This window comes from Hipposideros armiger, unplaced genomic scaffold (genome assembly GCF_001890085.2).
Source record: "Hipposideros armiger isolate ML-2016 unplaced genomic scaffold, ASM189008v1 scaffold_142, whole genome shotgun sequence".
NCBI classification, from domain to species: Eukaryota; Metazoa; Chordata; class Mammalia; order Chiroptera; family Hipposideridae; genus Hipposideros; species Hipposideros armiger.
Window position 1 is genome coordinate 975,235 of NW_017731492.1, and position 26,955 is coordinate 1,002,189.

The window sequence follows — 26,955 nt, forward strand, 5'->3', positions numbered from 1 at the left end:
CTTCCCTTCACTTCAAATTAAGGGAGGGAGTTAACAGAACCCTCAGAGTTTTATATGTTCTCCCAGACCAGTGGATTATGCCCTGAATTTCACCAGGAAAATCTAAAAGGCAGAAATAGCCATGAGCTGCTTGCTTGTTTGGTGTCAAAGAACAGGGAAGTTACTGCTGCTGAGGAATTGTGTGTCCGGACAATAAATATTGTCCATGGACAATATTTAAGCCATATGAATGATAACCAATGTAAATTTTGCCCATGAGTGCCATTTGGAATAGTGAGTAAACCCCAAGAGTAAAATTGGGTTACCAGATATCCAGGGAGTAAGAGGTGGTGACCAGTCAGAGAAAAATACCACATGTCACAGGACATAGTTGAAGTGTGGGTGCTCTGGGGGCCCACGGCTGGCGATTGGCATTTGAAATGGTGGGGGTGACCTTGGGGATCTGCACTCACTCAGTAGGTAGTGTCAGAATTGAATTAAATTGTAGGACATTCCATTGTTGTCCACAGAGAATTAGAGAATTGCTTGGTGAGGGAAACCCACACATTTGGTGTCAGAAGTATTATGTGTCAGCAAACGAATTTTCTTTTAAAATAAGAGAATTTTTTTTCTCATTTATAATCACTTGAAAAACTCATGAGCTATTTAGAGCAAACATCATAACAAAGTACTGTAAGGCACAACATATGTGAAATTAAAATGGATGACACTAATTACAGAAAGTGGGGGAGAATTTAAGTATACTTTGATGTTTCTTATAGCATATGTGAAGTGGTATAATATCATTGGATGGTAGCTTGTGATAAATTAATGATGTGTACCATAAACCCAAGGGCAACTATAAAAAAACAAAATACATACAAATAAAAGACTCTATTAATTTGCTAATGCTAATGTAACAAATGACCATAAAGTTCAGTAGCTGAAGCAACACAAATTTATTATTTTACATTTCTGTAAGTCAAAAGTCTAACACAGATCTTGCCACACTAAAAGCAAGGTGTCTCACAGACTACCAGCCTTTCTGAAAGCTCTATGAAAGGATCCATTTCTTTGATCGGTTGAGTCCGTGACAAAATTTAGGTCCTTGCAGTTATAGAACCATGATCCCTATTTGTTTGCTGGAATCTGTAACCTGAAGGCTGCTACTAGCTTTGGAAACCACCCACATCCCAAGATCCCTTTCTCTGTCTTCAAAGCCGTGTGTGTGTGTGTGTGTGTGTGTGTGTGTGTGTGTGTGTGTGTGTGTGTGTGTGTGAGTGTGAGTGTGAGTGTCTTAATACAGCTGGAAAAAGTTTTTCACTTTTAAGATTTTCTGGGACTAGATTGGACCTATCTAGATAACCCACAATAATCTCCCAATATTAAGGCCAGCTGATTAGCAACTTTAATTCCATTGGCAGTCTTAATTCCCTTTATATTTGTATTGAATTATATACAGTGACTCTATCATAGCCTTATCCAAGAACTCTCAAACTCACAAAATAGTATCTCTTATTCTAAAAGTTCAAGATAGGACAGGAAAAACATTTTTTTCCAAAATTATTTTATTTTATATTTTTAGCATCAACAGGATCATATTGAAAAGTATACATTTAATTTAGAATATCAACATAATTTTATTTATAGTCCTTTTCTGTTACTTATCATTCTATTGACCCTTTTAATTCAATCTTGTATATAAATACATCATTCAAATAGCAAACTCACTATATTTTTTTCATCTCCAAGGCAATCTAGATCATTTTTGAAAAGTCCCCACATTATCTAGATGTGAACATTAGAGCCTGAGTATATTGAATAACTTAAACAAGCAATATAATGGCAGAACACAGACCAGTAACCTGAATCCACATCAGATGACTTGACATTCTCGATCTAAAACATTATTACATTTCGTCAAATTGACCATTCACTAAACATGTACTCTGTAAGAATTTAATTTCCTTTTAACATAAAGAATAAACCCTTAGTTCTAATGTGCCTGAAATGCATTAAATATCTGTATATGTCATATTTTCAGAAATATTCTTTTATGTCTTAATATCGGTTAAGAGTAAGTTCTCCAAATAGAGCTACAAAAATTTTTGAAAAGTTAAGGATAGTTTCCTTTCACACTATATTGACAAAAATAGGAAGGAAGAATGTGTTAAAACTGACAAGGATGTTTACATGGGACATCATAAAAACTGGGCAAAGACAATTTTTAAATTTATGTTTTAAAGATCGATGGTCAGTCATAGGAAACTCAAACACTTATGAAGATGTGATAGCAACAGTCTCCAAAAATCTCTCACTTGAGCTATTCCTGTTGCTTCTGTGGTTTCCCAGATTCTACACTAGCCCCCATATAATTCGCATAACAGATTGTGTTTTCCATTTAAAGCAAAAATCAGGTCATGTCACTCCATGATTTTAATGTTTCAGTCAGTCATTGTTCTGAAAAGATGGTCCATGAGTATTTGCCTGAATCCATTACTCCTTCACTCATTCTCCATCACCTTCCAAACAGGAGATGCCAGTTGGTGAATCCCTAACTGCTGGCCATCTGCTCACCAGCTGGGGGCATTCTTTTATGTCTCATCTACATCTGCACCCCTCACACGGAGAGTGAGCCTTCAGGCTTCGGGTGAATCCTCTGATCCGCATGGCTGTACCCTGGTTATCTTTCTCACTTTGGCAATAGCAGGACTAGTTAAGAAGAAGATAAGCAGACATTCACCTGGAAACCAGATGTCTGTCTCTCCTTCTTGCAGACACTTTTAGACTTTACAAGGATTCTGTTAGAGTCCACTATGCTAAACTTTGGGAGACAAACCAGTGGAATAATCCATTCTCAATAAATAGGTGAAAGGAGTAGATAGCTTCTCTTCACTAACTCTTTTTTTTTAATTAAAGTTTATTGGGGTGACAATTGTTAGTAAAGTTACATAGGTTTCATGTGTACAGTTCTGTAATACATCATCTATATTGGGAGGTGGTCTCCACCCCGAGTCAGTTCTCCTTCCATCCTCTTCACTAACTCTTAATGCTAACCAAAAGGTAATAATAGCTCCTTTCTCTTCTTCCCATAGCTTCTATTCATAAAAGCAGGCATAGCACTGTTAGGCTTCTCCATTGCCCAGACACTGAGATTGGGAGGGAAGGTATGGTTCAAAGCATACCAGAAATCTCATACCAAGAACTCACTCTCTTTGAATGGTTTTGCAGAATTTAGTATATTTGTTTTCTACAGGTTGCTTTCTTTATGTAATTCTCAAGCATATGACAACTTCTGGTAGTAAACAGTTTTAACCAATATTTTAACCCATGCTGTTTTAAAAGGAGCCCCAAGAGATAGGGGCCTTATCTACAAATGTATAACCTGTATCCCCAGAAACAAGGGCAGGACCTGGAAACTAAAATAGGAAATGAACAATTTATGTTTGTCATTACTTTGTTTGAGTGGGGGAATTCTGTTTTGATTTTACAAACATTTTTACAAAGAAAAACGTGAACAATTAAAAAAAATTGCTAAATTTATTTCTCAATGCTTTTATGAAAATGTAACAGGTGCCTTTTACCTTGTCCCCATTGCCTACCCTTGCAATGCACAGATAGCACTAATTATATTCTGAATACATTAATACATTGCAAAAGGCGGTGAAATTATGAATTTGTCAAGTCCACAAATATCCGAGAGTCAGTACCCATTTCATTTGTAATCCTATGTATCCTAAAAATGATAAATAGGATTCAAAAATGAAATTCTAAATAACTGTATCTTTATTTTTAATTATTTTTACATCGTTCCTGGACAAACCAACTATGATGTTACTTTATTTTGCTTCCTGCTGATGGCAACTTTCAGATTTAACTAATCAGTTTCTGTGTTTGCCTTTAGGATTTGATACCAGTATTTTGCCAATTTGCAAGGATTCACTTGGCTGGATGTTTAACAGACTTGATACGAACTATGACCTGCTACTGGACCAGTCAGAGCTTGGAAGCATTTACCTTGATAAGAACGAACAGTGCACGAAGGCATTCTTTAATTCTTGTGACACATACAAGGACAGTTTGATATCTAACAATGAATGGTGCTACTGCTTCCAGAGACAGCAAGGTAAAAAATGAGACACCTACCAATGCAGATAGCTGACCTGCATGTCAGTTTTATCTCTTCCTTCATAAAAAAACAGACAAACAAAAAAACTAAACACTATACCCCATGCATTTTGGTAGACACTTTTCTAATTAGAATATTTAATAAAAGGGCGAATAATCAGCATGTTGAACAATATAATTCTGCTAGGGATGCAAAACACACTAAAGAAGATGAAAAATAGTAATTAATAATTTATATTAATGTACTTCATTATAGTTTCCACTATGAACCACCAAGTAGCACATAGAAACATGAGAACACCGATATTAAAAGTAATCATTAAAATGAATTTGCTATCTGCTTTTCCCACAGTATAAAATAAATGTTTTGTTTTGTTTTTATGAGTGTACTATAGAGTTTTAATATTCTATTTGTGATCTTATTAAATGAGCTGAATGGACCACAGAATTCACCAAAAAATGATTTTACTCATCTGATTTTAAAATGACTTAATCTTTCAAAGTTTTCAAAATCACTTAGCTTTATAAAAATTCACTAGCAAAGAAAGGGTCTTGATTCTCTGGAAGAAGCGAGTTAACCTGAAGGGTTTGAATGATGCTAGTTCTTTATGCATTTTTCTTTATTAGAAAATGTTAATGTAATATAAAATTGAAGTCATGCTTTCATAGTCAACCAAATGATAATTAAAATTACGCATGTAAAGGAAATAGATCTAAAAAGCATTACAATAAATTTTGCGGAAAACTCAGGAAACACTGTTGTGTCATTCTGATGCTAATTAAAAAACCAAACAAACTGGGAAATAGCCCAATGCGACATACTTGCTATTGTCACTCCGTTTTAAAATTCTTGACAGCTAAATAAATGAATGAGTTACTTTAAACGCTAATAATGATTCCCAGTTTCTCATATGGAAAACTAACACATTAAATAGGGTGTTTTGCTATCTCAATTACTTTTTCATATATTAATAATACTTTAGTAATTAGGGACAAAATGATTATCAATACATGGATTAATAGTGAGTCAACAGAGTTTGTAGAATAGCTAAACTGTAAACCACTTTAAACGAAGTTTAAAAATTAGAATCACTTTATTAAAATACTCTAAGTCATACAGACACACACACACATTGTTGACTTTATAATTACATATGTGCTTCTAGGTGATTGAAAACTACATCCTACTTTTAATGACTACACATATCATTATCACTTATAGTGTAGTTATTAAAATGATATGTATATCATTTTAATGGAACACATATCATTTAAATAATAAAATAAGTAAATCCAGATAAATTGCCATAAAAAGACATGGTCTTTTATTATGACAAGTGTTATTTTAATTTTTTGTTGAGCGTTATGATAGGATGTTTAAGTGTTTATAAATAAACATTTAAGAATATTCAGAATAACTGAATGTGTCTTCTACAGTAATAAACACTTTCATATTAAAACATTCCTGGATTTTTCAGTAATATTTGTGGAAATGATTAAAGGACCCCAATGAAAAAATTTTGCTTTATATACTTTTCACTTGTTAAACAGCGTTCTTCCAAAGTCTTAAAATTTTTATATGTACTTGAAGACATTCTCTGAGATCATTTAATACATGGTAGAAATAATTTAATAAATGGGACCCAAGCTGGTAGAAAGATTTATACAACTTCCCAACAGCTTAATAGAGTTTGGCTAATTACATTCATTACTTTAATATGCTACAAAATGTTACAAAAGCTCTGTCAGGGTAACTGACTTATTTAATTAGTCCATTAAGTAATTTCATAAATTGAAAAATATTATTCAAATGTTTTACCTTGTAAAAAATATATTTCCTGTTTATTCACTGAACAACAAATTCTTAAGTTTACTGCAATGCACTTAATATAAAAAGTTGTTTAACAAGAATGTGTTTATTGAATAAACAGGAAATTATGATATATATAGGAAGAATTATATCTATAATTCTTATACAGTTTCTATATATATAGATATGTATAGACACATATGTATATATAGATACAGATATATACATTTTCTCTTTTAACCTGTTATTAATCCAGGTTGACCTAAAACTGTAATCAAGACTATCGTTGTATAATGTTAGAAAATATCTGCAAAATAAAGTAATGGTGTTTTTTAAAAAATGCCTTTCAAAAATATAAAATTAAGGATAAAAAAATTTAATAAATGAGATTGATGATATAAAGTTTTAAGAGAGCGAAACACTTGTAGCTTTCTGGGGCGGGGGGAGATGTTTAATTTTAATTAAAATGCAAATTTTCTATGACTAATTTTCTGAAATGACAATTAATAAAAATGGATATGATTGTGGTTTGTATAATTTTTTCTAAGTAATCATGAAAAAATGAGTAGGAGGCCTATTAATTGAGGACTTTGGTTATCTTATGAGTTAATAAATTACTTTATAAAAGTATATTCTAAGCCTGTACTCTAAAAAAGTAAATCAATTATTAGTTGCTATTTCATTTAAAGTACTGTTGTGTAAGATCCAGGAAATAGAACAACAACCAAAAAAAAAAAAGCACTATTATTCAGGTCCATCTAGTAAAATTATGCATTATTTTAATTGCCCTGTAAAAATATTATTTCCATTTTATGGTTAAGCACTGAAGTTACTGATCTTAAATAAGTTCACATTACAGAATGAATGCAGGAACTGGGATTTGAAACTAGAATCTTTTACTTCTTTCTCTAAGTAGTTTTAATTCTATCTTCAGAATTTGCGATGTACTTATATGCAAAATGCCACAGAGACATCATTCTGCAACTTGTTGGCAAATTGTATTCAGTACAGGTAACATCAGCAAGTCATCATCTCAGTCAGCAATATGCTAGTATTTTTTTTCCTCAGGATTGCAAAGAAAATAGATATTTTTAGAGGTAATTTCTATATTTAACCTACAGGAAGAGATGTCAAAATGTGGTTCATGTGTATTAATTTTACAAAAGGTATTTTTTCTATTTAACAGAAGACATTAAATAGGGAGAATTTTGTTCTTCAGTGTTATGAATATTTAAAATTCTTACTGATGAAATAAACCTACTGAAGTTATTCAAGTCTATTCATTCTGTGAGAGGCTATATAAATAAAAAAATACTAAGGAAAAAGGGAATAAGGGCAGTGGCTTGCTAAGAAGGAAGTTAGAGAGCTACCTTGCTGCACAACTCCAGAGCACCCTTCATAATACAGTGGAAGTGCATGGTGTCCTTTGGCGTTGCACAGTGCACCACCTGTGCAGCCTATGTTGCCTACTTAGACAGCCATCCTCAAATCTCTGTCATGTCTACTTTTCAGTTTTGACTCTGAATTGTCTGTATTTATTTGACAACTAATGAAAACATATTCCTCAGAAATGACTAGTTATACATGTAGAAAAATCATATTTGTGTATTTGTAACTAGTGTATACATATAGATATTTCCTATTTATCTCTCCCAGTTCAAAATTGTGTGGGAAGGTAAAACTGCATTGTTATTGTGTTGAAAATTATCAATTTCTAATATAGATAATGTATGAATGGCCCCAATATAGGGGTTTACGTTATTTTTCTTTGTTTTTTTTTTTTTTAGCTGAGCCATCCTGCCACCTGTTGGCAGCTCAGCAGCAGCTCAGCTCGGGCCAGGACTCAAACTGCAGTTGCTCAGAGCTCACACTCTTGAGCAAGCTCTTAACCAACTGAGCCACTCGATCGGCCCAAGGGTTTAAATTTTCAAATTCATAATGTAAAACAATGAACAATGTTATTTTCAACAACAACATTTCAAAATATAACGAGTAAAACATTTCCATTTCTTGTGTGTGTGTTTTTCTAAACTAATGTTTAGAATATTTACTTGAAAATTCATTGATTAAATTAAAACATTTTAGTTCATGATTGTCATACAATTTTAAGCATATAATATTAGAATTTTCCTTAACATTAAAGCACTATTAGGCAGTAAACATAGTGGGGGAGTAAACCTTGTGATATAAATCTATGCATATACCCTAAGCTGAATATTGGTAGTCCAATCATTTCCAAACCTCATGCAATTATTTGGGTTACTATCCTTCCACGAAATCTGTTCTTTGCAAGTGAGTTTAAACGATAGATGAAATCTCAATTAAGCACTCCTAGTATACATAAGTTAAAAGCCAGACAAAGCTGCCTTTAAATAATAGGAAAAATATTTGAAAATCAAAAGTATATATACATATATACATATATATATATACACACACACACATATATATATATATATATATATATATAGTTGAACAGCCTAATTTTTTGTGATTTCATTGAAATCTTAAATTTCCCCCATATAAAAAGCTTATAGAACAAGTAAGCAGGTTTATTCAGTTTGCTAATCAAGTAAGTCTCAAATATACATGGATTTTTAGGCAATCCACTAGTGAACATAGAGAAATATTATTTCTACTTTACAATATGTGGCTATTTGGAATTAGAAGAATTGCTTTCAATATAATATTGAAATGTCAGCTAAAATCTTCCCTCTTAGCTCTAAATGTCATATTTAGAGAGCAGTCAATTTTAAAATATGTATTTTATAAGCCCTTGCTATGCAACTTGATTCCTGTCCCTTTAATACTTACCATAAGAGACTCACAAGTTTATTAGGAAAAGCAAGGCGGTCAACTGGAACATTTTAAAAATGAAGAAGAACAATAATAATTACTTAGGCTTTTCAAACAAGTTACCTTTTCTTTACGTTTTACATTCTCCAAGGAAAAACATTTTTGGCCTTATTAAACTATAAAATATATATTAAGCACGTTTTCTCATTTCCTTATTCCACTTTACTTATATGCAAATTTAATAACTGAATGTTATGACATTGTTATACCAAAGAATTTTAAAATTATTTGAATGAATTATACCTTACCATTTCCCTAAAAAGTTGTAGTATAGGAAAATAAGTACTAGTTTATTGTTTTACTGTTTCATTAGTTTATGATGCAATTTTTTATAGCAAGTAATAATGGCAAGTTTTTAGAATATGAGCATAAAATACACTTAACTGTTTTCAGATAATATTATATATAAAAATGTATATATAATATATAATAATAATTATAATTATATATATTAAGTCAAACTTTATTGTGTCTATTTAGAATTTTATACTCCAAATGTTCTCCTGTAAGTGGTTCTTTGAAAAATAGGCAAATACTTATTTACAGATTGCTTTAATGTTTTAAGTTTATTTCTTTAAAAGATGGTTTATAAGAATTTATTGTATATTATGCCCTTTTCTAAAGTGCATCTATATTTGAAGCATCTGGGTAAAATAAAAGGACCAAAGACTGTCAACATTATTCAGCATCAAAATTTATAGAGGTATCCTTGGTATAACTTGAAAGAAGCATTAACTTTTCATAGATCACATTTTTTAATCCAAAGCTATTTGTCTATATCATAGATACTTTTAAATAAGGGGAAAACATAGTCAATTAATTGTTTGGGTGGCATTCCATAATTATATTTACATTGCTGAGTTTATAGACCTTTTAAAAAGTAAATGATCAGCATTTTCCATCATAGAGTAAGTATTTTTATACCCTTTTTTTTTCTTCCAATTCTGTCATTCTGAGGAAAATTAAGATATCTACTATTGATAATCAGGAAAGTCTGTGTGTGTGTGTGTGTGTGTGTGTGTGTGTACACACACGTATCTACATGCATATATCTCCATAAGTAGAATAACTAATGTGTAATATGTGTCCTCTAAAGGGATGTGAAGACTAACTGAAGTTAGATAACATAGAAATTATACTTTCTTTGTCTAACTATATCCCTTGAAGTAACATTTTTAATGTCATTGCAGACCCACCTTGCCAGACGGAGCTCAGCAATATTCAGAAGTGGCAAGGGATAAAGAAGCTCCTAGGTGAGTAATGGATCATTCTTTTGAAGCCTTTATTGCTTACATAAATAACCCTAGGGAAACAGCAACATAAAATCAATATTAATCCAACAAAGATAGACTACACTGAATTTCAGTAACAAAATTTATGAAGTTTTAGAAAGCCATTAAACTTATTTTTATTATCTTACCTATTGAAAGATATTATGTCTGTTTTATTACCCTAATATAATGTTCAATTTGAGAGTTATTAAGTAAAAAAGAGATTTAAACAATGCTAAAGTTAAAGCATCAGCAGAAACTTCAATTCTAATTCTATGGTTAACAACTCAAGAATTGACAGCATTAAAAAAATAATTATATATATATATATATATATATATATGTATGTGTGTGTGTATATATATACATATATATGTATGTATATTAGACTTGATCAAGGTTTACTGGTGACAAAAATATATTAAAATTCAAGCTTTGATTATTTGAAGTTACAAAAAATTGAAAACAAATTTAGCACTCATTTGGGAGGAGTCAACGTTATTCTTACATAATAAAAAATGAAAATCATTGTTACAGAGTACTGAATGTCTTAAATATTTCTTCTGATTTGGATAGGGAAATGGTACTTGTCTGAAAATTGGTCAGTTATTATATAGGTGTAGGGTGCCATATGTTTCAATTTAAAAGTTCAGTCTTGACTGAAGTCTGAAGTTCAAGCATAATTCTTAATGCTCTCTTTCATTTTCAAAGTGTACTGGCATAAAAGATAAATGGTCACACTAACTATACACCATCACATTTTTGTGTCAAATATGTCAAATCGAGAAGTATTTTAAGAGTAGAGTAAGAATGTTGAAAATTTTCCTTATTTTTGGTGGCCTTAAATCCACAGAAGTTGTTTTCCACATTGGTGATATTCTGTCTACCTCACTGAAAGACTGAAAATTCAAATCTTTCAAATGAATTATAACGTTTAAATTAAAGTAATTATATATCAGAATTTTGAAACTTGTTAAAAGGAAAATTTATGATTCCATGTGGCTTTAAGACTAAATGAAAGAGTTGCATGTTTTGTCAATTTATTCTGTTTTGTTTTGTTTTGTTTTGTTTCTTTCTTTCTTTTACCAAATAACTATAGTATGTTAGTCACTGAGAAAATAGAATGGTTAGGAAAGACTAGAAAATTTTCTAATCTCCTAAAGCTTACATTGTAGGCTGAGTTGATTGTTTAATGAAGAATGTGCTTTCACTTCTAAGTTATTAATTACACATTTATCATTAGCAATTTGCCAAGTACTATGTTAGATATTATAGATAGGAAAATGAACGTCTGTCTTTCCCACTAAACTGTCTTTAAGGGCTGTTAATATAACAATGAAAACCAGGAGAACCTAAAATTCTCAATATAGAGGATATCACAGTGTAGCCGTGACAGACTATACACACACACACACACACACACACACACACTCACTTGATGGAAGAAGTGTATCAGAAATCCTCCAGCTTAAGAGAAGGCTTCATATTAGAACGGTCACATTTAAATCAAGTCTTAAATTGGAAGAGGAAGGAAAGAAGGGGAATTCCAGATTTAAAAAAAGATGCATACAGAGATGAAGCGGCGTTGGGAACAGCTCGATGTAGAAAGGTCTTATGATATATGAATGAAAATTTTGGAAAATAACAACAGAAATTGGCAGTGATGAGATGATGAAGGGTCTGGTATGCCATTCTAAGAGGTGTGGGTGACTTAATATGTGTGCCATTAATCAGTTTCTAATATTGTGCTATAACTCTCACAACAGTAATCTTTGCAATGAGAAATAGAAAAATAGTAAATTTGCTTTGCAAAGGAAATGTAAGCAATTCATTATAATCACATCCAGTAGTTTTGGAGCCTGGAGTGGGAACCCCATATATGTATGTCTTAAGTGAATTAATGCATAATTGATGACTATCAAAATGAAACACAACTTATTCATAGAGAGTGTGTGTGCGTGCGTGTGTGTGTGTGTGTGTGTGTGTGTGTGTGTGTGTGTTTCACAGGACAGTACATCCCCCTGTGTGATGAAGATGGTTACTACAAGCCAACACAATGCCATGGTAGTGTCGGGCAATGCTGGTGTGTTGACAGATATGGGAATGAAGTCATGGGATCCAGAACAAATGGTGTTGCAGTTTGTGGTAAGGAAAACTGTATGTAATATCTCAAGCACAGCATAATCGCATTCATTTGTTCAAGGGTTTACCGAGGACATACTCTGTACAAAGATGATAGAATATGTGTGTAATCATGCTAAGTCCGGCTGCCTGCTGCTTGCATAAGTTAAAAATTGAGAGACAAGGTTCGTGGAAAGAAATGTAGGTTTATTCAGAATGCCAGCATTCTGGGACAATGGCGGACTCCTGTCCAAGGGCCACCTTCTCGTTCCTAGGCCGGACAGAAGGTTTTACAGGTATAGAAGAAGAACAAAGGAAAGGGGGAGTCCGTGGGTCAGGCAGGTCCCAGGGGTGAAGTCCTTTCCTTGGGGTCTGGTCTGTTTCAAGATAATGTTATCTCAGGACTTGGCCCCTGTGGCCTGGGGCTTATGTGTTACCAGTAAAATTACAAGGGAGTTGCAAAATGGATTTTAGGCTCTGGACACCTGAGGATGAAGAAACTGGTCTTTTCAGGTTAGGATTCTGCTGATTCGATGGATTAATGAGGTACGTGTTGCCTTAAGAAAGGGTAATTAATTAATTAATTAATTAATTAAATTTTAAAAATAAAAATAAAAGAAAGGGAAAAACCAGAGTCCTTAAATCAATCAGTGAGGGAAGAAACAAAGAGAAAACAGCTGAATATCATGGCAGATCTAACTGCAAACTAGCTAAGTGTATGTTATCGATTCCCCGAGTTTCGCCCTTACATGTGAGGGAGTGACAGAAGACTCACTCCTAGCATGTTAAAAACTCGTGTAAATAATAAATGGAATTGCATTATTTAGATATTTTAATGGATAATAATTAAAAATTTTACTACTTCAAATGCAGAAATGATGTTAGGCACCTCCTGTTTTTCTTTGAGGTAAGGCAAATTGCTGTCATCCATTCTATTCCAAATCAGCTAACCTTAGTGTGTGCCATGTGTATATATGATCTGCTTTTTTCTGTACGCCTTTGGAGAAGTTGACTTAGGTATTATGTAGGCTTATTAATGGGGGGGGGGAATTAACCTTATTAAAGTAAATGTCAATAAATTCCAACTACATGAGCTTGTTTCCTTATTTTGGGGTGAGAAAATATAATTTAATTGCTTGAAGCATCATTATGATTAATATTCTAATTATTTTTATGAGCATGCATTTTTATGTATTAACCTAAAATCATAATATTACAATTAAGTTGAGCATCACATACATGCATTTTAAAATTTAAATGTGTCATCTTTTTTCTTTCATAAAATAATTTTCCAGAATGTAAGTTTCAAATGAGTATTTTTGTTTATAATACTCTGGTGAGTTTTCACTACACACACACACACACACACACACACACAGAAACACATGCACATGCACACGCATACACACGCACACATGTACTAGGAATTAATGGATTGTGTTTCAACTAATACAAATGACCAACAGTGAAGGAAGAAAACAAAACACTTAGTCTTGTATTTTAGAAAACGTTTAGTTGTCTCCTTCATGCAGTTTTTAAACTAATAAGCTGTGCTTGTTTAGAAATACATAACTGGTGAACAACATAAAAGTAATCTCATTTAATGCGTACATGCCTAGTCTGCATTTATGTAGTCCATAAAATTTTTAATAGCTTGGTTTTGTTTTTCTGGCCAATGTTATTTATTAGATTTAAGTAAGATGAAGTAGTATTTGGTAACTACCTAACATAATTTTAACATGTACAGAACATATCTTTGTAATATTGGGTTGTAGGAAAAGTCATGACTCATTTTGCAACAAAAAACATAGAAAAATACGTCATGACTTTTCCAACAACCCAATCAATATGTAACTTAAATTAATTGCATTATTAATTACTTTCATTATCAGTGATGGATAAATAATTTTATTTTTTTATGTTGTAAATTTAAAAAATGTAGAGATAAATTCAATAAATGAACAGGGAAATTGGGGAATATTACTTCTGAGTTTTCTTAGCATGTCAGAATTATTAAGAAAATGCATGAAGTAGGAGAATAGAGATCATGTTTTATTCACATAATATGAATTTCAGTGTGTTGTATTATGAAATCAATCAATTTATAAATAATGGATTACATTAATAGGATATATTATAAATAGCTACCAAAGAATTATGAGACTAAATATTAGAAAGGGTGGAAAATAAACATTATAAAAGTAAAGGATTAAAAAAATAAATACATACTGAATAACATGTGTATTACTGTCTCCATAAACAGTAATGCATATATTTCTAAGTATTTTTTTTAAAGTATTGACTAGCTATGTTATTTTTCTACTGCTATTATAACTAATTCCCACAACCTTAGTGGCTTAGACCACACAAACTTATGTCAGAAGTCCAATATTAGTCTCCTTGTGATAAACATCAAGATATCTTCAGGGCTACATTTCTACTGGAGGCTTTGGAGGAGAGTATTTCCTTACCTTTTGCACTTACTGTAGGCTGCTCATATTCCTTAACCAATGGACCTTTTCCTCCAACTTGAAAGCTAGCAACGTTGCATCTCTCAGACCATTCTTCTGTAATCACATCTCCTTGTAACTCTATCTGGGAAAGGTTCTTTGATTTTAAAGGCTCAAGTGATCATCTGGGCCCAATTGCATAATCCATGATAATCTCCCCATTTCAAGGTCCTCAATTTAACCACATTTGCAGAGTTCTTTGTATCATGTAAAGTCACATATTTGCAGGTTGCAGTAATTAGGAAGTGAAGATCTTTGGGGGCAATTATTTTGCTTACCATAGTAATAGATGAAAATTTTAATTCTTTGTAAGATTCAAAGTTTGACATGGACTCTGTAAAAAACTGGGCTGAGGTCAGTAATACTGAACTGGGAATCTCACATATCAGACCTCAATAATGATTCTGCTTTTTAGCATATAAATTTTGACAAATGATAAAGAATGGGTTTGTCCTTTCTTGGCTAAGTAAGCTAAAGAGCAAATTAAAATTTTATTAATTTCATCAGTTTTCATCAGAATTTTCCATCCCTCAGAAATTATCCCACTACACAGTCAGATAACATTAATGTTCACTTTTTCTCCTAAGCTATTGATTTTGAGATCTCTGGAGATTTTGCGAGTGGCGATTTCCATGAATGGACTGATGATGAGGATGATGATAATATTATGAATGATGAAGATGAAATTGAAGATGATGATGAAGATGAAGGAGATGATGATGATGAAGATGGTGATGATCATGATGGGTACATTTGATTATGAGAGCTGAGATCAATAAATTTTACATTTCTATTATTTACAGTGATAGCCTATTGAGAATTACCTTCTTGCCCCCAATCAAAATGATTCTAAATCCCATGTATATTTTGTACAATTATTTCAAAGATTGTAGCTAAAGTCATAGAACTTTATGTTTCAATAAGAATAATTTACTTTGAGTTTTTATATGCCTTAGAGAAAAAGAAAACACATACGGAGTCTAGCCAGATCAAAGAAAGTTATGAAGAGCTACTGATAGAAACAAATATTCATAAAAACTAACTGTAAATCCCCCACAAACAAAACAGCATCTAGTTGCTTGAGGTCATGTGTGTTATTTTTCTGAGAGATATTCTAAGTTAAATGTATAATATCTTATTAGTAACCTGGTCCCAATGATTTTATGAAAATATACATGACCTTAACTGCAATTCCAAAGTAGCATTTTCCCAAACCAAGAGTGTGTTAGAGATGAGTGAGAAGATACCACACAGGGTAAGAAAAATAAAGTTATTATTGTATAGCCCTCCATTGTATTTACATTAATAATGATGTTTTTCATTGTAGAATTATTATGGATATGATGAGATATTTGATGAAATGGCAAGTATGGAAAACCATGGATTCTGAAAGTTAAAACTTATTTGTCCTTTCTAATTTTTATTTTATTTTTTGGAAGCAGTCCCATGTAGATATTTTTATATTCTTCTAAAGCATGATTTCTTTACCTTTCCAGGTTTCTTTATCTTTCTGACCAGCAACTTAAGGTGCAGAATTTAAAGTAGGAAGACAAAGGGAAAGATTCATTTTAAGCATATTTTCACATCCAGTTTATCATTTTCCCCAATGTCAAATTTTATAATCTTAGTTCTTTTTTTATTTCCTATTTTAGATAAAAATTTGCATTTAATCTAAGAATTATGCCATTTTTGTTACTAGTGTCAAAACTTAGAGAACGTATTGTATGGTGCCTTGCAAAATAGAAATAGAAAGGTTTTAGCATGCACACCAATATAGGACATTAGGCATATATAAGCACACCTATTAACAAATTAATACCAGTAAAGGTACTGCTGCTGGAATGAAGAAAATGGAATATGTTTCTTTCTTTTTTTCTATTGTTACATAATTGCCATGTGGACTTGTTTATGATTATTGTGTAGAGTAGCATTTAAGATTTAACTGTAACAAAAATTAATTGCTATATTTAAGTTAGCATGTTAATTAATTGTGTAGACATTTTGGCACACCTTCACTCTTAAGTATATCAGACCTATGGTTTTGTGCCCATAATAAAAATGGGAAAAAAACCTGTTGAATATTTCATCTTGGTATTATAATTTAAACAGTGGGTCAACTGGTTTTCCAATATACAATTCATTGAAAGTAAAATTGGTGGATTATTTCCATTTGATTAATACACACTAAAAAAAAAGTTTAATGTTGACTTTATGTAACATCTAAAGTATAATGCATTTTCTTTTTTATTGTTTATGTATAATTTACAAAATAAAGAATCTTATAACCAAATTAAACTGTTCCTCAATAATTTTTTGTGGTACAAAGAGTAGCATGAAGGGTTTTTAATCTATCCCTTGATTTTAAAACTGAATATATCACAAACTAGGAAAGTTTTTGAAAGTTTTGAATTTCAAATTTAGAGCTCTTTGTATCTTGGACATTGTTTTTCTACCCATGTTAAAAATGATTTTTGTCGTTTTGTTTTAATTTTTTTTTCATTTGTCATAGTGTTGCAAAGTAGATCATTTTCTTTAAGGTATTTTTAAACCCATTTTTGTGGTATCATATTTAACATGTTTAGGTACATTTCTATAGTAACACCATTTTTGAAGAGTAATAGGATAACCTCATTTATTTAACAAATGCATAGCAATCACAAAATATAACTTGTAGATTGATTGAAGAAAGACAAATAATCAAAATCTACGTAGAGGTTTAGCAATGAATTTAAAGTAACAAATATAGTGGTCTTGAAAGTAAGCTATTTTTAAAGAATCTTTCAGGCTCTGAAGAAAACAACCAATTCAACAGTAAGTATAAAAATTGAAAATATTTACATTATTAAACTTTATATAAAGTATACATATACAATTTATATTTATATATGTGTATAAAAATTCTATCTGTGATGCATATTAGGTCTCTTGATCATTATTTACTTATTTTGTAGATTTTTATTCAACTTTCCTTATTCCAAAAATATCAATATTGAACACCTACTATAACCTAGGAACTGCAGATTCTAGGCACTATAGATTCCTTGGTAAAAAAAAAATAATTATGAAGTTACTATTCTATTGTGGAAGATAGGCAATACACTTATCCCTAGCCCATAACATAATGTAATAGCATTACCATTGGAAAACAATCAAACAGAGCTATTTCTTATATTTAATTTGCATTAAAAATACAACAACAACAATGTGTTTTGAACCTTTAATAAGAGTTCTTGATACAAACTCAAAATTTTAAAAGAACATTTTTGATTAAAAAGAATCAAACTACCCTAAAAATTTGTTCTTTCTTAAATTGATTTCTGATTCATAGGCATGAAATCACACCATGTATTGTACTTCAAGCCTTGTTTCTCTAGTGTCATCATAGGTACCACACAAGCAAGGTAAAAACAAGAGAGTCTGCATCACAACAAATTAAAATTTAAACTCATAGAGGAAAAGAGTAGAAACATACAAATAATATCAAATGTTCCTGGAAACTCAAAAATGTAATGTGGACATTTATGAGTTCCTTTTTGTTGTGCATATCTAGCATGGCAATTTAGATATGCTACATGGTGCTATTGGGGAAACAAGCTAAATTAAAAACAAACATACAGCATTTTAATGTTGATTAAAGGACCAGTGGCCTAAGGCACAGCTTGTATTTCTGCCAATATTTTAATAGAATAAAGGCAATCGATCCAAAATATCTAAATCATTAGAATTTTCTAATTAATTAGTAAAACAGATACTGAGTATTTAATTCCCTGTATAAATATTTACGTATTTTCATTTTATATGAAGATAAAGAAAATGTGAAAAATAACTCACAAAATAAACATTGATCCATATGGCCTGCTCATAATTTACTTAGAATGGGTTTACAGAGTTTCATAATCACTTGCTTTGACACAAACATTTGATGATATGTTTTGTATAAAACGAATGATACTTCTGAATGAAGGAGGTCATTCAGAGCCCCATATTTAGTCCACTTTGCAAGATCTCTAATAGCTAAGGGAATAAAATGGAGAAATCAAATCAAACCAAACAGAATTATTATCATTAATGAATTTGTTTGATAAATAAAAGCATACGCATGCACGCGCACACACACACACACACACACACACACACACTTACTTCAGTTTTTGTTTTTGATTTAAAAAATGGCTGGATCAAGTAACATTTTTATTTCTTTTCTCTCGTTCATGATGAATGGAAGTATTGGATCATATCATAGATTTCTTAGATGAAGTAAGAATACATAAAAATTCAGAATATTTACAGTGGTACAAATGTGTAAATAAATGATAATATGATCTCCCTGTAGTGTACTCTTTTCAACATTATTTTAAACCTACTAGCTGATATTGAGATTAATATAATGAAAAAAAAGGGCATTTTTATTTATCTTGGTACACATTTTGATATGAAATAACATTAGGTCTTCACTTCCATGTCTTAAAAGTATTTCATACATTATAACAGCTTTGTGAAATTTATTCAGTGGCTAAATCAGCAAACAAAGTGAATATCTTAAGCATTAGCTGTATATAATACATATGCAATCCCTCCTTGTTAAGGCAATTTGTAATAGTCTTTTTTTTAATAGCCACTATTCTCTCTCCTCAATTGTATATGAATTCTGCCATTTCTGTGCTACCTACTGTCTCTTTTACTTCTTTGCTACATGCCTCAACAATACTTTTAGTAAATAAAATTAACATAAATCAGTACATCGTGAAACATGATTTTAAATGACTACATAAATTGTAGGTGATAAAGATAAAAATTTCATCAGCCTGTACACCCAATCGTACCCATATTCAGTTCTTTCAAAGACAGCCTTGGGAAATTTATTTTTAATGTATTTTTAATGATAAGTCACCCTCTTGATCTTTAAACACATAAATATTTACATGCACATACCTGGGTTTCAAGTCCATATATCTCACCTTTCTCATCAGTCAAATGTGCTTAATGTACTTGGAAGATTAGTGTGAACATTATGTGAAAACACGTTTAAAATAGGAGCATCATGTCTGTCAAATAGAAGGTGCCCATTAAATGCTAATTTTTTTCTTCCAGGTTTTCAAAATGGATTAGCAATAAACATTATAGTTAAATTTTCAAGATATACTAAAAAATATTATTTTTTAAAGCTGTATCTATATCTAAAAAAATTGAGTTTATAATATCTTTATTTACTTAATAGGGGTCATAGTGCTTATATCACAAGCTCATTGTGACAACAAAAATCAATTAATGTATGATGTCTGGAACTTAGTAAATACAAAATAAATGCTATTATCTTTGTGATAGGGGCATGGCATAGCAAATTCATATTAAACAAAAAATAAAATTCCAAACCCAAATGCCCTAGCTAGTTGGTTGCCCTAAGCATTTCTTCATGTTTGAATTGGTCTTTTCAAGAGTAATACTGACAAGTATCTGTGTATATTTACTATATATTTCATACATTATGGGCTAAATACATTAAGGCCATACAGTAAGCTAGGAGAAGGGTAGTATTAGGTTTCTTATATTAATATTAGAGGTGAAACATCATAGAAACCACTAGTACTCAGCATACCCAGTTCTCCTCTTCTCCCTGTGTACATGAGGCATCTTCCTTTTTTTTTTTTTTTCACAGTCAAGTTGGGCCCATATGACCAGTTCTGACCAATAGACAGTGAGCTGAGGTAACACCAGTGGTGTTTGATAGGGCAGGTACCATCTACTTTACAGGCAGTGATAGAGCTAAGACTTTAGCCTATATTTCCCATTTCCACTGGTCATTCCACTGTCATGCTTCCATATTTCAATCTGCAACAATTATAAAAACGAATGCCTTGTTCCTATACAACATACAACATATTTTGAAAGCATGTCATATGCCTCTAAAGTGAAGCAGGGCATTGATAAATTAATTTAGTTGATTAATGAAACATCTTTCTATAGCAGTACAGGAAATGCAGCTTTTGGAGTTGAAATTCCTGAGCTCAGCCTGGTACTGGTTTGTGGCACTGGGCCAACTATTAACTTTGCTGTACTTCAGTTTCTTCACTTGTGAAATAACACTGGGGTTGACTTCTTAAAGCTATTATGCAGCTTCAGCAAGAACCCTAGTAAAATAACCTAGCTCAAAAAAAGTTAGATACTAAAAGTAAAAGAGAGTATGTATGCAGGATGGTAAAAATCATGACCACCGCAGCCTGACTCCCAGACCTCGAATCCAGACTCTGGCTCACTGGCTGTGTGGCTTTAGCCAAGTTACTTAACATCTCTGTGGCTCAATTTTCTTCATCAGTGAAATACATATGGTATTATTTCTTACCTCATAGGTTGTGAGGGCGGATTTCAAGTTTTAATACTTTTAAAAGCACTAAGAAATGTGTTTGGCACTTTGTAAATAAGCACTAAATAATGTTAAGAAGAGGGAAAGGAAGAAAAGTAAAATCAGCATACTACTATTTTTGGATCCATCACATTTTTGTTTTAAGATGGGAATATAGAAATTGTTATTCTTGTTTCCTCTAGTTCAGGATAATGTGGTGAATTCTAAAGGTCACCAGAACATCAATATAGAAACTAAATCACAAATTTGGGTAGCATCAACTCCACACAGTCCAATTTTAACTTGCTTTTGATAGTTTTAAATGTTCTCTCTTAAAACGTACTTTCTATTTAAGAACAAACCTTTTAAAACATTGATTACCCAGAATTTAAGATGTCCTAGCCAAAGGAGTGGTTATTTACAGAAATTTCCCAATATGGGTTTCCCTTCATTGTCACTCTAAATGGGTCTTTCTAATTGAGATGTTAAATATTGCCAAGTTCCATTGTATTTTAGTATTTAGTCCCTTTGGGGTAAGATTTATAAGTTCCAGTGTTGAAAGAGAAGCAATAACTAGATACTATAAACCTCTTTCAGGACTATGTCATTTTGAATTTATTAGATTGAAAAAAAATTTTGTGAATAACAATACATATACTTTAAAAATAATTAATCTTTTGTCTGAGGAAACAAGTAAAGATGGAACAATGAGAAGTGTGGATAGGGCAAGTTGACATTCTCAAATAGAGTCAAAAGGAGTATGAGCCTGTGACCTGAATCATTTTACATTTGTCTAAAATTTGAAAGTTCTTATTTTCATATACATATGAGTATGAAAATAGGCCATTATTGGTAAGTTATTTCTTAGTTTGCTTTAGCCAGATACACTTTTTCCTGATATGACATGTAAAAATATAATGTTTTTCTCTTTTAGGATATGATGTATTCCAGGTGCTCCTCATTTCATGCTCAGGTTCAGGTACTTTTTCCTGAACTAATTGAACCACCTGGAAAAAAGACAAAAGATGGTAGGAAAATGCCCTTTACTATAAGGTATCTTTGTAGGGATAGGAACCAATTAAAGAATCTAATATGGGCCTCATATTCTTCTTATACAATAAAATGACAGCAAAATAAGTTCTATATTTGTTGTATTTGGCCACAAAACTAAATAATTTTGTTTGAAGGTTGGTCCAGTCACTCACGTGACTCATGCACTTTTGGAACTACTGATCTATCTATTAATTAAAATGTGTGTTTGGTATCAGCTTCATAGTTAAGGAGCAATGAATGCCTACATCAATCTCAGTTTAGATTCTAAAATTTATGATCATTTGAATAAATGTTTATCTCCAGGTCAGTATATGTGTGTCTTGTGGTCTTATTTTTTACAGGGGCTTCCTGAAAGGACCACTAGCTAAAATAAATCGGCATCCTGGCAATTTAAAGTGCAGAGGAACCAAAGAGAGTTAATAAGGTTAATTATGTTCTACGTTAATTACTACACACACTTGGCATTTTTGCAGTTAGCATTCAACATTTGAAGTGTTCGTGGCCATGCAGGTATTTTTAACTTGAATCCCTCATGCTTCTAGGCAGGTAAAAAAAAAGAGCTATTGACTACTGAGGGAGCCTAGCCATTCACCCACCATTCAATTTCATAATAGCTTTACGAGATCTATCTCTTGTGTTTGGAACAATTCTCATTTATGTTTTAATCCCATTTTATGAAGAAAATTGTGAACCATTGGATGTCAAGAAAACTTTGGCAAATATCCCTGAAGAATGTTGAGTGGATACCAAACTAGGGTCAATAGTTGCTAGTTTTGTTTATAAGTATTCCTAATAGGGAGCGACCTCATGACCAGCAACATCTGGATAGTAACTTATTCTCCAGTGTGATTATGGGATAGTTGGGCCAGAATGTGGTCCAGATTCTTACAAGATGACAACACACCTGATAGAGCAGCTCCATTGCGTTCTTACCCAGGTGGCTGCACCTTGAGTGTCTTTAGTGCCAGGAAAGACATGGTCATGTCTTATCAGCAAAAACATTCTCACTCTGCCATGGGATGCCTCAGGCAGGCTAATTTTAGCTCGACTTTGATGGGGCTCTATGCAAAGTGTTCATTTACAATATGGTCTAAGATATACTGTAAGGAAAAGCTGTTCAATATTTTGGAATATCACAGTCTCTATTTTAATTCTTTATGCCGAAGAGGGGGAAAAAAGACAACGAAGTCTGAAATGGAAATTAAATTTTTATAATAGATGGTGTATGCTATTTCAGTAGCTCCCTGTTAAAAAAACAGCATATCTATTAATCACTTCCAAAGGTCACTTTTGGGCAATATTTATGCCCTACTCCCAGATTTATAATGCAAACGTTTTGTGTCTCCCATTCTGTTGACTCCTGTTTCTGACTTCTGGAAATGAAAACGGTGCTATAGAAGAGAGAAAACACAAGGTAGTTCATTTTTTACTTGCCAACACCCAGTGAAGAAGAGGTTAATATTAATAGATACAGTTAATCTGGGGAAATTGTATTGGATATATATGATCCTGTACTCAACCATATCCTAATAGCAAATGTTAAACAAAAATCAACCAAGTAAAATAAAGATCAATTCATGAATCAAGAGTGTCCCATCTAGCAACTAGAAGGGCACTCCCGGGGACTGCACTAAATGGAAGTTTTTATAGAAAGAAGGGTGGGTCAAGGGAACTATTCACAGAAGAAAAGGAAAGATTATTTTTAAACCAGGACATCTTTGCGGGGGAAGGGAATGACAAGATTGTATCCTGCACAGGCCTCTTCTTTCTATGGGTGGGGGATGGAGAGAGGGATGTGACAGATCACCTTACCAGTGCTTGATCAGAAAATTCCAGACTGATTGTATTTCTAGGAAAGGCTGAAACCGCAATTAGGTCAGGAATTAAGTCTAGGTTTGCTATCATGGGCTTACTTAGCAAGCAAGTGATACTCTTTTGGGCCTTTGGTTTTCTCTTTAACATATATCTTCAAACAAATGCCTATTATAAATGGAACTCTATGTGCAGAATAGATGCAATTAAACAGCAAGTCTTCCTGGAAAGAGAAAAGTACAAGGGATTCAGTGAATAGCAACCCCCATTAAAGAGAAAGTAGCTGAGTCCCTGGGGGCCAGGGAAGTCTAGGTTGGGGCCAGAATTGGAAAGGTCATGCCCTCCAGAGTTAGCAGAAGCGCTTGTGCAGTACTCAACAATTAACCAAATAAAGTTAGTCATGTGATTACTTTAACATGATAGCAAGCCTTCTTTTCTTGTTTATAACTTGAACCAAAATATCGCCCTCTCTATTCCATGAAGGAGAAACGAAAAAATTTCCTTTTTCCAGCATGATACATGTCACTCACACATCTTTAGCCGGATCATTATTCTGTGATACTAGACACAATTCAGGGTAAATAAAATTATGAAATTTATGCTTCAATGGGTCACCATCCATTTTTTGCCAACACCACATAGCAGCATGATGGTTATTTCAGATTTACTGGTCAGAAGAGGACTTGATTTCAGCAGCTTCAGCAATTTTAACAATCCCTTTGCCCTTCTTTTCATCAGCAGATAGACAAAATACAAGATTTTCCTGTGTCTTGGTAGCGTACAATGTTAAGGCTTCCAATTGGATATTTACAGCTTGCAGCAAAGTCATCTATTGGTTTTTGTCACCCACACTGTTAAACATACTGATCCCTTCCTTTCCTTCAAGGTTCAGCTCTGTCAGAAATGGCTCAAGGTTGACATACTTCTTTCTCGTTTACATATATTCTCTTTTCTACTTCTCTCATTTTGCAAAGCATTAGAAAATGTGACTCAATTTCCAAAACATGCATGTGTACACATGTGTTCACACACACACACCGTTTCTTATACCCACAAACACAAAGAAAATGCCCAAATGTTTACTTTCATTGAACCAGAGAACTTACTTTGAAACATTTTTGGGTTCCTATTCCTTCTTGTGCAGCATGCAGAATGAGCAAACCTATAGAATCTAATTACACTTAGAAAGTTGTTTATCAATTTTAACATGTTAAAACTAATTACACTGTAGGCACTATCAAAGTTGTGCTGGTGCTGATGGAGTCTTTAATGATGTCTTCCATGCATGAACAGACCATAAACAAATTGCTGCTGCCTTACAACCACATTAATTTCTAATGTAGGAGGAAGTTTCCTTTTTTTTGACAGAATTGCACATACAGGCCAAGCTTTACCACCTGCTTCATCATAAAAGCATATGATGTGATGTAATTGAGTTCTAATTAACTCCTTTATAAAATTAATAAGTAAGGAAGTGATGGGGTAGTAAAGTAAAATACTGAGGCTTTTTTTTTTTTAATACATTCCTACACAGAAGTAAAACTATTGGTAAATTACCCTTCCTGGAGTTGTTCTACAAGCGGAACAATTGATTCTTGTCGAGTGGGTCTCCTGAAGAACAGCCAGTATTTTCTTTTTATCATAGTCCCACCTGAACATTTTAATGCACCAAGTTTTCACTCACATATAGTCGACAACCAGTCACATGGATGATAAGTTGTCCCTTGTAATCCTCATGCCTGCACCCCTCTAAATTGATTTCTTATCATGCTGACTAATGCACATGATCCTAGAACCGCACCTCAATCAGACTATAGTATTTTGACATGTCATGTAACTCTCTACTTCCTGTGTCTTTCAGTTTGCTTACTCCCTTTATGCTATTCTCTCTTTCTTTCCACCTTGGTAACGTCTACTAGCCACGCCAAGCTACCCTTGGCTTTTTACTAGGGACTGTCTAACCAGACCTTTTAAAAAATGGAAAATCTATTTCAAATACCTTCTTTAATAACTACCAAAAAATAATAATAATAATTTTACTTTGTTAACTCCATTTTGTTGTATCAGTTATGCTATAAAAAATATCAAAAAGTTCTTTAGTTAAAATTGTTGAAAAGATGATTCCTATGACTTTTGATCCATTTTTTATGACTCTGGTCTGATGCTAATTTCACCAGAGATTTTATAAAGCATTATGATCATATGAAATCACAACTTCTTAAAATAGATTTTACACAGGCATTTTTTAGCGTATCATAGTGGAAATAAGAGAACATCTTGGGTAGTTATTACCTAATTTACCACAGATTTACCAAGACTTCTAACACATGGGCTACATTCCAGCTTTCTGCAATCTCTGGATTTAAATGTAGCAAAGTATTTAAATACATAAACTGCCTCATCTCCACAAGCTGTGGATGCCATTGATGGAAACTCCCAGTTTTAAAATTTATTTTGAATAATCAAAGCCCCTAGATGTGCTAAAGTTATGAGATCTAGTACGTTGGGAGAAGGCCAAGAACAGAATTTTTCATTTAAAAACTCTTCATGATTAGGCGCTACATAAAATTTGTTAGCGTTTCCTAGGGTCACTCCTAGTTTATTTTGTAAACAATGCTGTCAAACATATGGAGATGACACTTCCGTAACCATACTACTCAAGAACCAGGGGAAAGAATGTGATTCCTCTGTTAGCAACCTCCCTTCTTGTCGTTTTTTAGGATTAAAGCCTCTGAAGAAGCCTTTGGTAGAAGTCAGGACTACGAGAGTCTAGAAGAACAGTGGTCTGTTAGGAAAGAAATCACAACAATCGATAAAAAGTGTTGAAGGACAGAGCCCTGGAAGGTACTGTGTGAACACAGGAAAGAAGGGCTACAAGAAAGGTTTTGTTTTCTTCGTGCTGCTTCAGTTTGTACTCATTGCCTTATGAGTAGGTCCGAGTAATTTACCTTTTATGCATGGCTCTGATTTTTCATCATAGATTAAAATGATACAATGATTGTATAGGACAATTAATACTAATTAATATTAATATGGCAATGATATAACAAAAGTCACAAGGACCTTTTCTCCAAA

General features: G+C 32.5%; 1 protein-coding gene across 5 annotated transcripts in view; it reads left to right on the forward strand.

The window, feature by feature from the left end:
• SPOCK3 (SPARC (osteonectin), cwcv and kazal like domains proteoglycan 3) overlaps positions 1 to 16,965 on the forward strand; it is a 363,483-nt gene extending 346,518 nt beyond the window's left edge. For 4 of the 5 annotated variants that reach the window (XM_019650566.1, XM_019650564.1, XM_019650567.1 and 1 more), the window contains 4 exons: positions 3,884 to 4,105; positions 9,964 to 10,026; positions 12,052 to 12,189; positions 15,263 to 16,965. In XM_019650566.1, coding sequence (XP_019506111.1) covers positions 3,884 to 4,105; positions 9,964 to 10,026; positions 12,052 to 12,189; positions 15,263 to 15,432 — 593 coding nt within the window. In that variant the 3' untranslated portion in view covers positions 15,433 to 16,965. The remainder of the gene's footprint in view (positions 1 to 3,883; positions 4,106 to 9,963; positions 10,027 to 12,051; positions 12,190 to 15,262) is intronic. The other variant, XM_019650568.1, reaches the window with a different exon arrangement.
• Positions 16,966 to 26,955: the final 9,990 nt, after the last annotated feature.